This window comes from Bufo bufo, chromosome 3 (genome assembly GCF_905171765.1).
Source record: "Bufo bufo chromosome 3, aBufBuf1.1, whole genome shotgun sequence".
Lineage (NCBI taxonomy): Eukaryota > Metazoa > Chordata > Amphibia > Anura > Bufonidae > Bufo > Bufo bufo.
This window is the reverse complement of record NC_053391.1, coordinates 615,339,800-615,360,256: the sequence shown is the minus strand read 5'-3', so window position 1 is coordinate 615,360,256 and position 20,457 is coordinate 615,339,800. Positions and strand designations below refer to the sequence as shown.

The window sequence follows — 20,457 nt, the reverse complement described above, 5'->3', positions numbered from 1 at the left end:
TGTTGCTATGGGCAACTAAGCCAGTTTTACTTTACCCCATAAATTACTATGTTACTATATAATATATGAGCTTCACTTTTCGAATTGAATTACTGAAATAAATTAACTTTTCAATGATATTTAAAATTATTAACATGCGATTGTAGTTTACCTAAAAATGAAGATCTCATTGTATCTGCACCCAAAAGTCACATAACCGTATTAACCACTACTTACTGCACAAGTTGTATATCTTGTAGTGGTCTTTATGCTTGGAGTCCAAAAATCGTGCAACATCCTTTAAAAAACAAATAAATTCAGACTTAGGGTACTTTCACATTAGCGGCTGGGGACTCCGACAGACTGTTCCTGCAGGTGAACAGCCTGTCAGATCCGTCCTGCCACTAGTTCACGTGTGCCCTTGGACTGGCGCTCCGTCCCCATTGACTATAATAAGGGCGGGGGGCAGAGTACCGGCGGTGGCACGGCAGCGCACGGCGAGAGGCAGCCGGACTAAAAGTACTGCATGCAGTAGTGACTGCAGAAACAGGTATATGCCACCCTGTCAGACATTGGAGAGGAGGGCAGGTGGTGGGTTCCCCTCATGAATACAGTGGACCCATATCTATGAGTTTGTTGAACTCTTTATTAGGGCATTTTAGCCTTAGGGAACCATGGGGCTATAGGGATTTTTGTTCTATTGGGCTAATAGTAAAATAACCCTGTCCATATAAAATGCTGTCATCACATGGGACAGCATATAACAGATAAGCTTAAGGCTGAGTTCACATCAGTGTTCAGCCTTTCCGTTCTGCTCCGTTATAGGAGCAGGAGAATGGAAAGGACGTAATCGCCACTTAACTGAGCCGAACTGAGCCTAAAGGGCCCCATAGACTATAACGGGTCTGTTAGGTTTCCTCTCAGAGGAAGATTTTTGAAGTGGAGCCAAAAGTCCTGCATGCACAATATAGTCTATGGGGCCCTTTAGGCTCCATTCAGGTCAGTTATGTGCCGAGTCCATCCTTTCCATTCTCCTGCTTCTATAACGTAGCAGAAGAACAGAAGGGCTGAACGCTGATGTGAACTTGGCTTTGCTTAGCTTCACTAAATCTATATTTGACACTTGAGTTTTGGGAAACCATCAAAGTTCTGCTTGTTTTGTCCTGATGCTTGTTCCTTGAGGACTTAAGAAATAGTAAATTGAAATAATCCCTAGTAAAGACATACCTTTATAGGATTCCGATAAAAAGACTGTTTTCCAGATGATGGAAATGACATCGCAATTATCCGGTCTACGAAAATCACAGAAAATACACAATAGTTTTAAACAAACCTAAGACAACATAGCATTGGACAAGTATGATATCATTTCTTCCAGAGATGGTTTGTCTAGCTTTATGCTCTTGATAAAGTGTTAGGGGCTCATTTACGAACACATATACACCACTCTTTGGCCTATAGCTGTCGCAGAAATGTTAATTTCTATCAAAATAAAAGGTACAACCCAGGGTGTAGATCCAGGAAGCCATTGTACCTGGGCACATAAGAAGTCACCTGTATAAGCAGCACATGTTGGGCAGGAACTTCAACCTCTACCCTTGGATATACATTACTGCTGGAAGGTTTTGTATACTAGCTTAGAAGTGACCTGGAAAAATAAAAATCCATCTTCTGCCTTTAATGCAGGCTGATTTCATCTTTAACAATTTAGATCAGTTTAACTGGCAAATTCATGGCCGAAAGACTCCAATGGAAATACATTTTATATAATATACAGTATATGGTTATTCAAGAATATGACAGATCTCACATAGTAGGTGATCTGCGGTGGTGATCGTACTTACCCGGTCCGCAAGGAGATCAGGTCACTGCTGCAGCCAGCAATTGGCTGCAGGGTCATGTGTCCACCCACTGGCAACAGGGTGTTGATTTTAGCACAGCAGGGAGATGAACAGCTAGCCGTGGAGCAATGGAGACCGAACTCAGTCTCTTATAGTATTGGATAACCCCTTTGAAGAGGTTTTATGGGAATAATTACTTTTTATCTAATACCTATATCATGCATGCTGAAACAGAAAATTCATAATTGCTGGCTTCCTGCTGCTTCGATCCCCCATGCTGCCTCCACTGTGCCCATGTTCCAGTCCACGGAGTGTTTACATCTGGCGCTTCATGGGCATAGTCACATGCTCTGCTGCAACCAATAAGTGGCTTCAGCGGTGATGTGCTGCTTGTGGCCACATCACCGCTGAAGCCAGTCATTGACTGCAGTGGAGCAGGTGGCCATGCCCATGCATTGCTGGATGCAAACACGCCAAGGACCAGAACATAGACACAGCGGAGGCAGCACGCGAAGTGTAGTGTTCCACTCCGTGTTGGAAGTGGGCCCCTTAAATCTCATGTGTGTCATTTTATGCCATTGTATTTTCTATGTATTAAGCTGCAAATTCCCTACAACAGGCTGGTAGTTGCATTACATCCATTCACCCCTAGGTGGTGCTGTCATAAATATATATATTTTTATATATATCTTAGGGTGTGTTAAGTCAGAGGGAGAAGGAAAGTAGTTAGCTGAGGAGTAAAGAGAGAGGTAGTGATGTGTGAGGAGCAGGAGAAGCAAAGTCCAATATGTAGCTGCCATCTTAGCCCCATGGCCCTGGCCAAGCTGAGGGAGCAGGGAGAACATCCTTACAGCTACCTAGCACAGACCAGAGTAAACTGTAGTGATAGAAGCAGCATTAGCTTATGGACTCCACAGCACCAGTGACTGGGAGAAGCCTAAAAGCACCTGGACACAGCCGGACAACTAGGCGCAAGGTTGTCCATTACCACATACCTCTATGGATATTGTGGACCAGTGTTTCTGAAAGCAACCAGTGCAAAAAATGGAGCAGAGGATTAATGCCTAACAATAGGGAGACCGCCCTTTGGGTTGCCAAACACAAGTAAGTGTCATTATTATATCAAGTATCTAGCAGGTAGTGTGTGGACCAAGTGAGGACAGTTAGAAAGGAACTCTTTCATACCAGCCAAAAGAAAAATCTCAATGCACCTATTGTCAAGCCTGTTACTAGGATTGTAGCTAAGCCAATCGTGTATGCATCATATGGGTTGTCACCCTTGAAATGTAAATGTACTGCACTAACTACCTCAAGGCAATTGATTAAGTAAAAAGTTCTGTTGTTTACAACCATTGACTCCTCATCCTTTCTACCACCTTCCTTTGCACCTAACGGAGCTGGCGTCACGAACACTAGGGACCCTGCCTCCACTGCACCTTAAACCATTCCACCAAGGGCACCTTAACCACCATCTGGCGGGAGTCCCTGGACAACAGCGTGTGCCCCGAAGGAACTGGTGCTGTCCTTCCGTTCACTGCACACCGGCACAGGGAGCTCTACAGAACAGTGAGTAAACAACTACTACCCCAATCGGCCCACCAACACTCACATATTGCCCAGGCGGCCCGATCGCTGCAGAAGCAGGTAGGTATGAATTTTCTGTTTCAGGAGGCAGGATGTGGCTATTAGATAAAATTTAATTATTCCTGGACAACCCCTTTAAAGGGGTTTTCTGGGATTTTCATATTGATGACCTATCCTAGACAATCAATATGAGATCAGTGAAGGTCCGACTTCAGGTACCTCTGCCGACCAGCTGTTTAAGAAAGCTGTGGCGCTCACCGGAGCTCCAGTGTGTCACAGCCTTCTTGCAGCTTACCAAGAGCTGCCCATTTGACAGAGGTTGTCCTTGGTATTGCAGGACAGCCCCATTCAATTGAATGGGACTAAGCTGCACCGATAAGCATGACATCATATGTCCTAAAAAGAGGCCTAAGCAGTCAAGAAGCACAGTGACCTCTTCATACAGCTGATTGGTGGGGGAGCAGGGTGTCAGACCCCTGCTGATCTGATATTGATACCCTATCCTGAGGCTAGGCCATCAATATCAAAATCCCAGAAATCCACAAGGGAATGTCATAAGAAAATTATTTATTACTGAAATCACATTTTCATAGTAAGCATATTTTTAAGAACTTTTTAAGAACATCATTAACTTATCATCCAATGAGCATCATTATGGGCTGACACTTGCTGTTTTATAGTTTGAAGTCTTCTCATTATCAACACAGGTAATGAACGGTAATCGGTTTCTTATAAAGCTGCAGGTAGTTAGCACAGGATGTGGTACTGATATTAGGTAATGGTGACAGTTCACTTCCTTCCTGCACAATTACCTCCGCACAGGTCAGAGAACATGCTCACAACACTCTTCTATAAAAGTCAATGAGTCATCTCCAGACTAGAGGTTCCTGCGGCAAGTGATTGCTCTAAATCCTATCTCTGAATGTTGCTAAAACATGGCAGCCTCCAAAATCATGTACAGAAAATATAATGACAATGAACCAGATTAGGGGAAAAAATGTTTATCAGTATCTGGTTTATGTCATAAAATAAATATAGGTGATACTTTCCTTTTAAGCCCTAGATTTTAGAGTACAATATCTTTTTTGTGTTTCTGTGAAGTATAATTATTGACCAATTACCATAATGATTATTTCTAGATGGACTAACACTGACACAGGAGGAGTCTGGTGCTATTCATAAGCAGGTGGAATTAATGTGTTTTTATACCTATTATAGATATTCATAATACTGCCTGGTCTATGTCTTGTGATACCCACCAGTGACATAAGTGAGGTCCAGGTCAAATCCATCCTTCTGATATCTTCTTTTGTTTTCAGAAACCTTTAAAAGAACAAATGATACTTGTAAAATGCATACATTCTCCTCCTGTCCATCCCTGACCTGGATGATTTTAGTGCAGGTCAGCAGGATGCATCTCCAGCTGGACATCTGCCACTATTGACAAAGGTCTCTCAGATTCATTTTCCAACAAGTTGACACTTTCAGAGCATCATTATTGGTGTCCAATGACATTGGTCTTGAGGACATTATCATTTAAATGTTATCACTTGAATATTATTATTTATTCAAAAGTGGCATTAATTCCATGGTGCTGTACATCTAAGAGGGGATATACATACAGTACAGACCAAAAGTTTGGACACACCTTCTCATTCAAAGAGTTTTCTTTATTTTCATGACTATGAAGGCATCAAAACTATGAATTAACACATGTGGAATTATATACATAACAAACAAGTGTGAAACAACTGAAAATATGTCATTTTCTAGGTTCTTCAAAGTAGCCACCTTTTGCTTTGATTACTGCTTTGAACACTCTTGGCATTCTCTTGATGAGCTTCAAGAGGTAGTCCCCTGAAATGGTCTTCCAACAGTCTTGAAGGAGTTCCCAGAGATGCTTAGCACTTGTTGGCCCTTTTGCCTTCACTCTGCGGTCCAGCTCACCCCAAACCATCTCGATTGGGTTCAGGTCCGGTGACTGTGGAGGCCAGGTCATCTGGCGCAGCACCCCATCACTCTCCTTCATGGTCAAATAGACCTTACTTTTAAAGTTTTCCCAATTTTTCGGCTGACTGACTGACCTTCATTTCTTAAAGTAATGATGGCAACTCGTTTTTCTTTACTTAGCTGCTTTCTTCTTGCCATAATACAAATTCTAACAGTCTATTCAGTAGGACTATCAGCTGTGTATCCACCTGACTTCTCCTCAACGCCACTGATGGTCCCAACCCCATTTATAAGGCAAGAAATCCCACTTATTAAACCTGACAGGGCACACCTGTGAAGTGAAAACCATTTCAGGGGACTACCTCTTGAAGCTCATCAAGAGAGTGCCAAGAGTGTGCAAAGCAGTAATCAAAGCAAAAGGTGTCTACTTTGAAGAACCTAGAATATGACATATTTTCAGTTGTTTCACACTTGTTTGTTATGTATATAATTCCACATGTGTTAATTCATAGTTTTGATGCCTTCAGTGTGAATCTACAATTTTCATAGTCATGAAAATAAAGAAAACTCTTTGAATGAGAAGGTGTGTCCAAACTTTTGGTCTGTACTGTATATATCCATAATATAAAACAACATAGGTTCCATGAGCATGAACTTATTAAAAAACTGGTTCAGAGGGGGTGAGGACCCTGCTGGCGAGAGGTCACAATCTACAAGGGAAAGACATAGTAGGTGAGGGTAAAAGCTGCTCATCTGGCTGTGTGGTGGCAGCATGCTCATTGCAGGTGGTAGGCTTTCCTGAAGAAGAAGGTTTTCAGGTTGCTTTTGAAGGTTTGGATGTTGTGGAGAGTCTGATCTGTTGGGGTAATGAGTTCCAGATTATGGGAAAGGCACGTGAGAAATCCTGTAGATGACTGTGCGAGAAATAGACAAGATTAAAACAGGGAAACAGGAAAACAGATGAGGTCTTGTGAGGACCTGAGATTATGTGTGGGAATGTCTCAGGACAGTAGGTCAGAGGTATAAGGAGGGAACAGATTGTGGACGGCCTTATATGTTGTCATTAGTATTTTGAACTGAATTCTCTGGACAATGGGGAGCCAGTGAAGAGACTGACAGAGGGAACAGGTAGAGGAGAAATGAGGGAAGAGATGGATTAACCCGGCAGCAGCATTTAGAACAGATTGGAGGGGTATGAGAGTGCTAGATGGGAAGCCACAGAGGAGGATGTTGCAGTAGTCCATGCGGAAGATGACAATGCACTAGCATTTTAGTTGACTCAGAAGTGAGAAAGGAGCAAATATGAGAGATGTTCTTGAGTTAAAGGGAGCAGGAGGCGGTAAGGGTTTGTATGTGTGATTTGCAGGACAGGGCAGAATCAATTGTTATCCTAGTGTATGGAACATGTGAGACTGGAGAAAGCTTTGTGCTGATAATTGTAATGGGTAGGTCTGGTAGGAGGCTGAGTGACATGGGGGAAAGATGTTGAATTCTGTTTTCTCCATGTTGAGTTTTAACAAGCAGGACATGCTTGGTTTCTGGATACCAGCGAAGTGTCATCTCGGCCAGAGAGGTAGATTTGAGTATCCCATCAGCATAGACAAACCATAACCACTCATAAAGAAAGAATAAGGTGTAGTCCAACGCAGAACATTTGAAATACAGTATTTGGTCCTTCAGATAACATCTAAAGCTAACGTTTATTTGCATGCAATGCCTCCAGCAAAAACGGATAATAGTAGGGCTTGGCCTATAATCGAAAAAAAATAATTAAGAAACCAACAATCAGCCTGATTAACCGACAGCACTTTGCCTATGTCAGTTTATTCAGTTGGGTTTTGTGATATTTATAGTCTATCTCTGATTGGACGTTCTGGAAAGTTCATTCAGAGATTGCAGCTGCACACTAATCGTGCAGCTGTTGGGCGGGGGGTCCGCTGTCAGCGACAGAAGGTCACCCCATAAATAAGGAAGGGACCGTTTCCCTGTATCCCTGCCTTCTAGATTGCTGTATACACAGTGCTGAATGAGCGCTTGTGATTCCTGTCCCGCCGAGACCTCGATCAGCCCTGCACTGAGGCTAGTACAGCTTCTCTGGGGGAAAACAGCTACTATGTCAGCTCTAGTTACAAGAGAAATCAATAGTAAAAAAAAAATTTAAGTGTAGTTAAGTGTCTGCCAGAGGTCTTGTATGACCTTATGGGGGCACAAAGTGTAAAATAAAAAATAAACAAGTAAACATAACAGTATTTTATAAAAATAGACATATTTGGTATCGTCGCGTCTGTAACAGCCAGCTCTATAAAATGTTTAGTCACCTTACCTCCCAAAAAATATAGGGGGTCATTTATTAATTTGAAATATGTCTAAATTAGGCATATTTCAGGCACAGATGGGGGTAGAACGTTTAGAGCAAATTTTCCCCGCTAACGCCAAGTCTAAAATTGTGGGCGTGGCATGGGCAGGGAAGCGGATGGGCCAGAAGGCCCTTCTCATTCATCATTTTCTACGCCTGTTTTAGGTGTAGAAAATGGTCTCAGTGTAAGACCGCTCGGAAGCTGTCATTTAGAACTGGTGCTGGATGCGCCAAAGTCATGGAGTGGCCGGCGCTTCTTCGACTTCTTCAACTTTAGTGGATCCACCACTAGCGCAGGGCCTTTTGTTAAGACTGGCATCTAAAACGCCTATCTTAATGAATGTGCCCCATAATATCAATCGATCAAAAAGTCATATGTACAACAAAATGGTACCTCATCCTGCAAAAAACAAGCCTTCACACAAGACCATAGCCAGAAAAATGTAAAAAAAATATGGCTCTAAGAAAATGGCAACACAAAAACATGACTTTTTTTTCGAAAAATGCTCTTATTGAGTAAAACTATTTTAAAAAAATTAACATATTTGGTATCGCCATGTCCATAATGACTGGCTCTACAAAAATATCATATGATCTATCCCATCAAGTGAACGCCATTAAAAAAAAAAAAAAATGTATGCCAAAACAGCTATTTTTGTGACTTCAACCTCCCAAAAAATGTTCACAGAACTCAAAATATGGTCAATCTATTGGTGTTGTATAACACCCTGTGGTAAGTCATGCCCCAAGCCACCACTCACAAATAATTGTTCTATAATCAAAATCAAGGTTAAATTTTCTGTTAATCACATTTACATTTTTGTCATTTACATTTTTGTCACAAACGATCCAGCACTAGTTAGGGCGGGTTGCCACTTGTCTTAGGGTATTCTGCTATAGGTTCCATTTATAGCGGAATACAATGGAATTTGTAGACGGAATGCAAAACGGAAGCCTTTAAGAGGCATTCAATTTTGATCCATCATAATAGAAGTCTATGGACAAGCATAACGGATCCGTCTGGTTTCCGTTACGCAGGACGGAAAACAAAGTCCTGTCGACAAATTAGGCCAGGTTCACATTACCATTTAATTTTCTGCTCTTCTGATTCGTCAGAAGAACAGAAAAATAAAGAAAAAAAATGGATCCTGCATTTAAAGCAACCGTTATGCACATTTGTCATCAGTTTTAGGCCTCCTGCACACGAACTTGTGCGCCCCGTTGCCGTATTGCGGTGTGTCGTTCCGTGTGCATTCCGCATCATGGATGCAGACCTATTCACTTCAATGGGTTCGCAAATCCGGAGATGCGGAATGGTGCAGAACAGAACCCTACGGGAGCACTACAGAGTGCTTCCGTGGGGTCTTGTCCCGTACTTACGTTCCGCAAAAATGTCCTATCTTTTTGCGGAACGGCCAGAACGCGGACCCATTAAAGTGAATGGGTCCGCGATCCGCTGCGGCTGCCCCACGGACAGTGTTCGTGTGCAAGAGGTCTTAACCATTTTCATCTGAGAGCCGTTAGTTTAGACAGAAAAAAAAAGACCTGCAGGCCTTTTTTTGCATTAAAAATAACAGATCTCAGACTGAAATGGCAAAAACGGATGCCAAATGTGCATAACAGATTCTTTAAATACAGGATCCATTTTTTTTTTTCTTTATTTTTCTGTTCTTCTGACGGATCAGAGGAAAGGAAAAATAAATGGTGACATGATCTTGGCCTCACCCAAACTGACAACTTATAGAGTTGCACAACTGGCATCACAGACAAAGCGACAAGTGAAGGCTCCTCATACAGCAGATGTTATCAATGCTGCAAAAGTGATGGGTTTCATTAGCTGTTTTATTAGTCGGTGTAACTTTTATATGAGTGATTAATTTGATCCCAGAACAGGTGAGTAACAGATACCAAGTCAAAGTTTTAGTGACTCCCAAACTCACCATTCTACGAGTGACCTTCTCAAGCTGTTTTTTCTGAGAAGCCAGACGGAATATTCTGATCAAGATAATTATTCTCAAGGCTCGGAAGAAGTTAACCATTCTGGAAGAACAAAATATATCCGAATAGTTAAAAGATGTATATTTGTATGCATATTGTATGGTATTGACTATAACTCTAGATATTACCACCCTAGGCGGCAGCAAATCAACAGTCATCCTTCTTTCTCCATTGAAAGAACAAAGGCCTAATTTCTCGATAATAGAAAACAAAGCTGCCCAAACATTAAAGTTGAGGAACATTGATTACTTCAACCATAATCAACATTTTTCATGTGGAATTTAACTGTGAAAGAACAATCAAGACATCCAATGACTTGGATTTTTTAATGCTGTGTAAATGCTGTTAAAGGGATTCTGTCACCAGGTTTGACCCCTGTCAGCTAAAAATATGCTGATGTTCAGGGCGTCTTCACGATTCCTAATGTGGGCTTATAAATGTCATCTGTGGGCTTATTTAGCTAAAAAACAGCTATTAATAACCTGTCAGTCAAACAAATAAGGTGCCCAAGAGGATGTTAATGGGTGCAAGATGCCCGCCGCACCCACCGCCGTTCGTGCCCAGCGCTGCCTTTCCGGACTTCTGCGCCGCCTCCTAATCCTCTGTGCCGCCTCTAGCTCTCCCTCCCCCCTCCTTCTGCTGTAAGATCTTGCCTGATGCGCCCGTGCGGACTTCTCCATTTGGTTTCTTACAGCGAAGTGCGCATGCGCCGGCACTTCGCTCAACCCCTGTATGCGCGAGATCTTACAGCAGAAGGAGGGGGGAGGGAGGGAGAGCGGCACAGAGGATTAGGAGGCGGCGCAGAAGTCTGGAAAGGCGGCGCTGGGCACGAACGGCGGTGGGTGCGGCGGGCATCTTGCACCCATTAACATCCTCTTGGGCACCTTATTTGTTTGACTGACAGGTTAGTAAAAGCTGTTTTTTAGCTAAATAAGCCCACAGATGACATTTATAAGCCCACATTAGGAATCGTGAAGACGCCCTGAACATCAGCATATGTTTAGCTGACAGGGGTCAAACCTGGTGACAGAATCCCTTTAAGAACAGTTCAGGCAAGATGGCCGCCCCCATAATCATGTTCATAAAACAGAGAAAAATCTGTAATCAAAAAATAAAATCAGATTAGGAAAAAAGGATATGTGTTGGTGACACATTTTCTTAAGTTTCAATCATAAGATATCACCATTAGTGTTGATCGCGAATATTCGAATGGCGAATTTTAATCGTGACTATCGCCAATATAGTGCTATACATTCGTAATCTCGAATATTCTAGATTTTCTTTTCATCAGTACCCTTCCTTCCTGCTTGTGGGCCAATGAGAAGGCTGCAATGTCTTTGTCTGAGATTAGCAACATCCCTAGCAACCAATAGGAAAGTTGCCTACCCCTTACTATATAGCCCCCCCCCCCCCCCCCAGCAGTCGTTTTTTGCAGTTATGAGAGAGAGACAGCAGTGTTATTACTGTGCTCTGTGCTTTGCTGTGTAATTACATTAGTTAGATAGCTTATATATATATATAATACAGATAGTTAGTGGGAGATAGTCAGTGTAGGTTAGATCCTGATATAGTGTAGCTGTATAGTGCAGGGTGTTAGGTAGTTCACAACAATACTTAGTGCACCAATCAGTAATATGTAGTCAGACCTGCTAAAATGTGAAGTTTCACGTATTGCACCAAAATATGCGCATCATTAATTGCCGATTAACGCAATTGCGAATATATTGGAGCACTCTATCTGCATATAAAACTATTGCAATGTTCTGCCATGCAAACCATTTTCTCCAGTCTCAGGAAACTTGTATTGCGCGCGCATTATGCAAATAATACATTGGCAATTTTCGCAATCAAGAAAATAATCGCAAATTCTCGAATTTATGATGAATATTTGTGAAATATTGCAAATTCGAATATTGCCCCTGCCGCTCATCACTAATCACTATGTGGAAGAACAGGAACCAAATAGACAAACAGCTCATTGGGTTGATTACTTTGCCAAGAAGCCCACCATACTTGATAACATGACATGTAAGCCCACCAAAGTAAAGGTGGATTTAGACTGCCCGATTTTCGGGCAGATTATCTGAAACAACCGTTCCTGCGAATGCTCATTCCCGACAATCTGTCCATCTAAATGTGCCGTCGATCACCCAATAAACGAGCAAAACGCTAGTTCATCAGGTGATCCTGTGGTTCATGCAGGCACATCAGTCATCGTTTCTGGGCAGCAGATCGTGCTGTCTAAACAGCAATACCGATCCCTTGTCTTCGGCTGTTGGCTGTAACATCATGCGGTGTAAACCCACCTTTAGGCCTCATGCACACGACCATTGTGTGCATCCTATACCATTCACAGTGCTAATTCCATCACAAGAGCTTGCAGGGAACAGCAGATCGGTGAGGGATGTTGGACCCTTACCAATCGCATATTAATGACCTATCCTGAGAAGCATGCTTGAAAAAGGCTCTAAGCCGAAACATTGCATCTGGAATAAATCTTCAATTGAGGACATGCTGTCTCCATCCATTTCTTATCCTTTGCCTGTCCTGAGAATAGGTAATTAATATCAGGAGCCTGGAAACCCCCTTTAAAATTAAACTATCCCTTGAAAAATAAATTTCTACCTTGGAATATTGGTAGCTCCACTGAAATCCGTGAAGGCATATATCAGCGTAATTATGAGGGTGACCACAACAATGGCAGCATCAAAGATGTTCAGCTTAGACCTAAAGTACTTCTGAATTCTGTGAGAAAAACATTGGGACCAACAAAAAGATGAATGGAGTCAATCAGAGCAGCACATGACATGTTCATATCAATTAAGATCTGGAGAGTGAGGAGCAGAGGACAATGTGTGACAGTCGGATACATTATCACAGTGTGCTGAGCATAATGAGGAAATACGAGGAAATGGAAAAAGTCACGGCAGGTCATCATCTAAATAATTCACAGAGATCTTATAACACTGCTCTGATGAAAAGTGTCACTGCCTTCCCTTGAATTTTGTCTTTTTACCATTTAAAGAGAAATTCCTGGTCGTCATGATGAATACTACATATAAACATCCATGTGAATGTATAGAAATTCATTCATTCAAACATAATTTGAATTTCTTTCCCAGAAAACCAAAGGCATGCAAATTAGCTTGACTGACAAAAAGAAAAAAAGAAAAGAGGGATATCCCATCTAATGCCAGAAGAAATAAGACATTTGATTTGCAATATACTCTTTCTAGAAACCAAGAATAGTGTTGCCAGGAATACAATACTGCAGGCATGGCCAACCTGTGGCTCTCCAGCTGTTGTAAAACTACAACTCCCATCATGCCCTGCTGTAGGCTGATAGTTGTAGACTGTCCGGGCATGAGGGAAGTTGTAGTTTTGCAACAGCTGGAGAGCTTTAGGTTGGCCATCCCTGCAATACTGCATACATGCATAGTTTTTTGTCTCCCTACTGATAAAGAGTGCCCCAAAGAGAACCCCACAAGGCAAGTTTTTTGTTTTTAATATACAGGTGATGTATGCTCAGGTTGATAGGAAGGAGAACATTAGAGCAATATGAGCACTGCATTATTTTCACACAGCAAATTATAAAAATTCATATCCACAGGAAGATAAGCTCTGAGGTGCAAACTACTGCCATGACAGATGCAATTCTGTGCAGAGCAATAACGCTGTTGGGGAACAGCCTGCCGGACCGTACTAAGGCTAGCCCACTGTGCCACCGGGAGTCCGCTCCGGCACCATTCAGTATAATGGGGGTGGGCCGGAAGTCCGGCCGCAGCACGGCAAACATACCGAGAGGTGGCCAGACAAAAACTACAGCATGGGACCGGAGCGGACTTCCGGCGGCACGGTGGGCTAGCGTTAGCACGGATCGGGCATGCTGTTCCCCTGCCAGAACAGCCTGCCAAACCCTGCTGCCGCCTGTGTGAAAGTAGCCTAAGAAAGTTATAACAAGCAGGTTCACACTGGCCCACAGGGGTACAGGTGAATCCCCCGGTGGGCCCCTGAGAAAGTTGGACCTCTATACCCCCACCCCCTTCACAAGTGGTGCATGGTTTATTATTATAGACACATTCCAGTTTAACACATGACGATATTACAGGCGTTTGTCACGTACCCTTCCACAAAAATGTGCAGCAGAACATCCAACAGGAAGAAGAGTGAAATGGATAGGGAAATGCTAGATATGATAGTTGCTGTCTCTTTGCTTTTGTTCGTAACAGAGAGATCCACAATTACAAACACAAAATCCACAATTATAAGGACAACCCCTAATACCCTGAAATGAAAAATATAAAAAAATAACACATTAGAGCTCATAACATATAACATGTAAGTGGTAGTGGTATCCTCAAATCCAGTCAATACATTTTGTGAATGGTTCTATTATGACCTGTATTGTTGAGGCTTTTGTTGATTTTGGTGTTTTGGGGGCGAGAATAGTGCAGTCTGCGGAGCTATTCTTTCTTTCAAAAATAGATTTTGTCCTAGAGTACCCAGGGGGAGAACAGCCACAGTGGTGTATGGAACAGTCTTGTTCTTCTATCTGATGCCCCATTAAAAAAGTGAAATTGCACATGATTATGCCCATGCATTTTCCATTGCTGTTGGTAAAACGGCTGGCAGCTATTCTACTTGACTCCTCACACATGCTCTTCATACATGGGCATCTTTAATGTATGGTGGCCATACACTGTAGATACTGTATTATCTTGTAAAACTGTTGCTCAGCTGATCCACCTATCTCATAAATTGGAATGCTTGGATCACTCAAACGTAGGTGCTTACTGTCATACAAATAGTGTCATAAGTGGCAAGAAGACATCTCTGGTCTCACTTATCTCCTGAGAAACAAAAGATCAGACATGCCATTGAACCACATTTGCTTCCACAGTAGATGTGAAGGAAATTCATGTTGGTAGATCCTGTTAGAATGGATGCCAACAGGAGGTGGAGGGGTAGCAGTTACCCTCAAGCTTTGATGTGAGAGCCATAGGTCACTCTGGCACATATAAAGACCGTAGTACCATGGCAGATGATACTAAATCTGAATGTCAACAATTATCTAATGTACTGTATGTGGCCAGGAGAAGTCTCACAAAAGTTGGTGGCATGGAAGGCTTTCCTAGCTAGAAGAGGTCTAGCATACAAAGTGGCTTAAACTAACCTGTGGTCTGTTCAAATCAGCAAGATCAAACCTGGAGGATTTGGTACTAAACTGAATTAGTCATCGAGGATAACCTGCTTCGTCAACACATTATAAACATCAATACTGGCAAGTTCAGTGTCCCTTTAAATCTTGTTCTCCAGTGTTGTCACGGAAAGCCCTGCTCCACCTAAGTCTACATTTCATCTGTATTGTAAACTTAAATGTTTACCTCACTGGCAAAATGTTGTCTAGTGCGGTTCCAGCTGAACATGGAATAAGGACAGACGCCTTCTTGGTATTTGCCCGCAGTCAACTGTTTTTGCAGACGCCATAATATGATTTACGTTAAATGTGTAACTTAGCGTTTATAACTCAGCAAAAATCAGGCAGCAGCAAAAAAAGTAGAAGGAAAAGTGCAATGAAAATGCTAGCGGTTCATGCAGCTACATACAATACATGGGTTGTGTCACCTGAGACATTGGTGGTATTGCTATGATATGCTACCAATGTCATATAGGTGCGGGTCAGTGCGCAACTCACATGCGTGTGTTCCGAAAATAGTCAGAATACAGTAGTAGCAGTGAATGGAGAATGCACTGCGTATGCACGCCCTCTTTTCCATTCACCACTATGAGAGTTCCAGAAAAAGCCAAGCCAGCACTTGCATAGAAGTGAACGGAAGATGGCCATGTTTGCGCAGCACACACTTGTTCACTTTGTGGGGACCCGTTCTAGAGAAAGGTGCAGGTTTAAAAGATGGGACCCACATCCATCTCACATCCTAGTGATATGCCACCAATGCCTCAGATAAGACAACCCTTTTAGGGTATGTTCACCCATAGCAGATATGCTTTGGATTTTCCGTCCCAAAGTGCGGGTGGAAAACCCTCAGCAGATTACAGTAGCAGCAAAGCAGATCAGATTCTCACATGATGTGGAACAAAATCAGCGCTTATATTGAATTCTTTCTATGGATTTTCACCAGGGTTTTCACGCTGATGCATAGGGTGAAATCTGTTTTAAATGGCATCAAAATCCGCACTGATTTTATGTCCATCAGATGTGAACGTACCCTGACATATAAACCTCTTATCACCAAACATGTTCATTTACAATTCAGCTTAAATGGGTATTACACCTTCAGCAAATACATCTTATTTTATGTACATAACTCTGCGTGAGTCCTTGTTTCACTCTCAGCATCATTTTGGGTTACAAATATGTTGTTTTAGAATTGTATATTATGGAGAAACTGCAGAAATAAAAAAAACTATTTGCACCTTACTTTTCGTCTTTTACCGTAAGCCATTTTTAAGCCATTCGCCAATAGTATAAATTTATTATACAGATCATTATGATTATAGAGACATAATTTCTTTTGCCTATTTTTGGTGCCTTTTAATTAATCAAATGTACATTTGCTGTAAAAGAAAAATGTTTTTGTGCCATATTGCTATTTTTCCCACAATTATTTCATTTTTTAAGATGTTATTTTTTGGTCTTCTCAAGGATATTTATTTAGGCCTCATGTACACGACAGTATCTATTTTTGGGTCTGCAAACTGTGGATCTGCAAAATACGGATAATGTCCATGTGCCATCCGAATTTTGTTGCAGATCCATTGACTTTAATGGGTCCGTGAACCACATTTTGAAGACCAGAATAGGACATTTTTCCTATAGTGTGCAAGCAAGGCCACCGCTGATGGACTGCAGGGAGGTTATAACCCCTAGAAAAGAGCAGTGTATAATATGACGAAAAATGAATCCAGCCAGCAAAGGAGACAATATGGACAATCACAATACATTAGGAAGTGCTTTCTGTTAACTTTCTGTACATGATAAAAGCCATTTGATGAAGTGAGACAACCCCTTTAAACATTAGATAATCAGTACTATCACAATAGTCCAGTTTGGTCGACGTTAATCTAATATGTATGGCTAGATTTTGGGAATATTCACATGTGGACTGAACATCAGTTCCATTGATTTGAATGGGTGAATGGGATTGTTTTGGCAGCTAGTGAGCGGATTTCTACAAGCTCCTCTCAGATGAATGGGATGTGTGAATATACCCTTAGGGCTCATGCACACGACAGTATTTTGAGTTCAGCATACTGGACGTTTTTTGAGTTCAGTATGCGGAACATATACTGAACCATTCATTTCAATGGTTCAGCAAAAAATACTGAAGTGTCTCCGTGTGCATTCCGTTTCAGTATTTCCATATTTCCGTACCGTGAAAAGATAGAACATGTCCTATTCTTGTCCGCAAATCACGGTGCTTGGCTCCATTCAAGTCAATGGGTCCGCAAAAAAAACGGAACACATACGGAAATGCATCCGTATGTCTTCCGTATCCGTTCCGTTTTTGCTGAACCATCTATTGAAAATGTTATGCCCAGCCCAATTTTTTCTATGTAATTACTGTATACTGTATATGGCATACGGAAAAACGGAACGGAAAAACTGAAAGGAAACGGAAACACAATGGAAACAAAAAACTGAACAACGGATCCGTAAAAAAACGGACCGCAAAACACAGAAAAAGCCATACTGTCGTGTGCATGAGCCCTTAGGGTCCTTCATGGGATTCTTGTTTTTTGCCTATACCCTTTGACACTTACAAAGAAGAACTGCCACCGCTGTTTACTTCCTTAGGGGCTAAGCAGCGATAGGGTCTTCACACCTGATACCAGCTGATCTTGGTGAGGGTCCTGCATCATTGAGGGACTTCAAATCAACTTATAGTTGGGTTTCTTACATACATATATACCATATTTTTCACTTTACAAGATGCATTTCTTTCCCCCAAAAGTGGGGCCATATTTCTTATAAAGCGAATACTAGTGAGCGCTTCGATTATATAAGTGCTCGTTAGTATGCATTAGGAGCAGGGAGCGGGTGAATCACTGTAAGCGCTGCTGATACTCATCCTCCCTTGTCTTCCTCTCTCACGCCATGCTGCACTGCAGGTCCTGATTGCATACAGCGTCAGGACGTTGTCCGCGCACTATGACCCCTCAGGTGACAGTGCAGTGCGGGCCGGAGAAGACAAGGGAGTGTGACTGGAGGAGTGATCGCCGGACCCGGAAAGTGGCGGAGCAGGAGAGGTAAGTAAAGTTCTTTATTTTATCTTTGATCTGAGGTCTGATGGAGGTCTGGCATGGAAGTCTGATCTGAGGTCTGATAGGGGTCTGACATGGAAGTCTGATAGGGGTCTGGCATGGAAGTCTGATAGGGGTCTGGCATGGAAGTCTGATAGGGGTCTGGCATGGAAGTCTGATAGGGGTCTGGCATGGAAGTCTGATAGGGGTCTGGCATGGAAGTCTGATAGGGGTCTGGAATGGAAGTCTGATAAGGGTCTGGCATTGAAGTCTGATCTGAGGTCTGATGGGGGTCTGACATGGAGGTCTGATGGTATGGCATGGAGGTTTGATGGGGGTCTGACATGCAGGTCTGATGGGGTTATGAACTGAGTTCCTGATTTGGGAGTCTGATCTGAGTATTTGATATGGGGGTCTGATCTGAGGATCTGATGGGAGGTCTAATGAAAAATATTTTTTTCCTATTTTCCTCCTCAAAACCTGGGTTGTGTCTTATCATCAGGTGCATCTCATGAAGTAAAAAAAAAATGGTATATATAATTTTAATTCCCTTTAGATAAATTTCAGTTAAGTAAAAAAAAAATCCTACCTCAATCCAAATGACATGACAATGGGAGAAATCAATTTTCTCAGCTTGCTGAAAATCAAGAGAAGGTAAAATGAAATAAAAAATATATACATCTACGATGAATGCTGTTCTATGTATGGTATATTATATCAATGTAGGGTTATGTGACCACCATAGAAAACATATAAGTCAAAACTTTGAAGTAACTTCTGACATCACAGTTTCTTTACCCTAAGGTCTTGTTCACATTTCCGTTTTTCAGGAACATATGCATTTTCTGCTGACAACACACTTACTCATTGGTGTTAATGTGTTCACACACTAGTAGTTTTTCACTAGGTCAGTGACATGCACCATAATTCAGACCAAACACGCTCATTGAAGTCTATGGGTCCATGAAAAATGGATGGCATCCATGTTTGGTCCATTTTTCAAATGCTAATAGATGCTCTGGGAATTAATTTACAGGCTAGCAGCGTCCATGGAATACGTATGACAGACTGAGAGCAAACAACAGAGACACGGACCAAAAGCGGATCCTTCATGGACAGAAATGAAACATGTACGGATTTTCCACTGATCTCGAAAGAACACAGAAATGTGAACGAGGCCTTACAGAATGTCCAATATTTTAAAAAATATATATTTTTACCATAATAGTAAGAAAAAGACAGAAAAGATAGCGGCACCCCCACCACTCAGCTGTTTTGCAGTAGCTTCAGTGCCAGAACAACATAGCTCTGCTCATTGTGCAGTGGAAGGAGCTAGTTACTGCAACGCTGCTCCCATTGAGGTGAAAGAGAGCAGTGCTGCACTAACCAGCGCATCCAAGGCACAAATCATGGAAGATGGAGCTGTGTAGTTCCAGCACTGCCTTCAAATGCTGGAGCTCCTGCAGAACAGCTGGTCAGCGGGATGTCGGACCCTGCTGATCAAGTACTGATAGCCAGTCCTGAAGGTATATTAACCCATGCAAAAAGTCAAACATGGTTCATATTACGAGATACAATCAATTTCTTTAATATTTGCACCATTCATTCTTTGGACGCCCCTGTTTTATCAAGGCTTCTGTCGTTTTATGAATAAGAAATTAATCATGCTAAAACTTCCCTTGTTGGGTGATAAAGACACTTTTCCCCCATGGCTATCTATGACCCAGTCCATTTTGTTTTCCTATCATCTGGACCAAACAGCTTGGTCTAATAAAAACTGATGGACCATTGCTGGATACTAAAGAGGCACGTTTTTGAGCAGTCCACATTTAGTGCAAACATTTGCGACTTTTCACCCATTGTGCTTCCCTTAAAAAAAATTTGGCAAGAAAAATGAGAGGGGCATATCAGGGTGGCAATGGGCTCCACAGCCTGACAAGATTTACCATACGTTATGCCAGAAATTGCGTCAATTATGTTATACATCCACGCTGGGTCATATAAGGTGTAGATTTGGCTTTCTGGACACCCCGTAGATGTGCCAAATTTATTACCAGGCATGCTCCTCTTAATAAGTTAGAAGAATGTTACTCCAACGTCCGGCTCCATTCATCCCCCCCAATGTATATCCATATCTCCTTCATACACTGCTGTCTATATAAATAAACTCGGGGTAGTACTGATACCTTTACCTAGGATGCTCTGAAATGGATGTGTCTCATCCACTCTGTCACACGTATCATTTATCAGGCTTCTGTTACACAGGACCTCTTCTAATAATACATGTGAATATATAATATATACTGTATACTGGGTAGTGAAAGCTTTCAGTCAACACCTACTTGGTCCATGTTGCTGGCTCCTCTGTTTCATTCTTCCCATCATCAATCTGCACTTTCTCTTCTGTTTTATTAAACCTGGTATAAATAAAGGCCAGAAATAGTATTAATAATTGTTCTGCTCATTTTGTGCATAATAAATGGATGT

General features: G+C 42.0%; 1 protein-coding gene across 3 annotated transcripts in view; it reads right to left on the bottom strand.

Moving 5' to 3' along the window:
* The window catches only part of LOC120996266 (phosphatidylinositol 3,4,5-trisphosphate 3-phosphatase TPTE2-like), an 82,035-nt gene that overhangs the window by 28,496 nt on the left and 33,082 nt on the right, over positions 1-20,457 (bottom strand). For all 3 annotated transcript variants that reach the window (XM_040426077.1, XM_040426076.1, XM_040426075.1), the window contains exons 3-10: positions 20,313-20,387; positions 18,560-18,607; positions 13,832-13,993; positions 12,334-12,453; positions 9,651-9,750; positions 4,664-4,727; positions 1,207-1,271; positions 217-277 (exon numbers count right to left, since the gene is read on the bottom strand). In XM_040426077.1, coding sequence (XP_040282011.1) covers positions 217-277; positions 1,207-1,271; positions 4,664-4,727; positions 9,651-9,750; positions 12,334-12,453; positions 13,832-13,993; positions 18,560-18,607; positions 20,313-20,387 — 695 coding nt within the window. The remainder of the gene's footprint in view (positions 1-216; positions 278-1,206; positions 1,272-4,663; positions 4,728-9,650; positions 9,751-12,333; positions 12,454-13,831; positions 13,994-18,559; positions 18,608-20,312; positions 20,388-20,457) is intronic.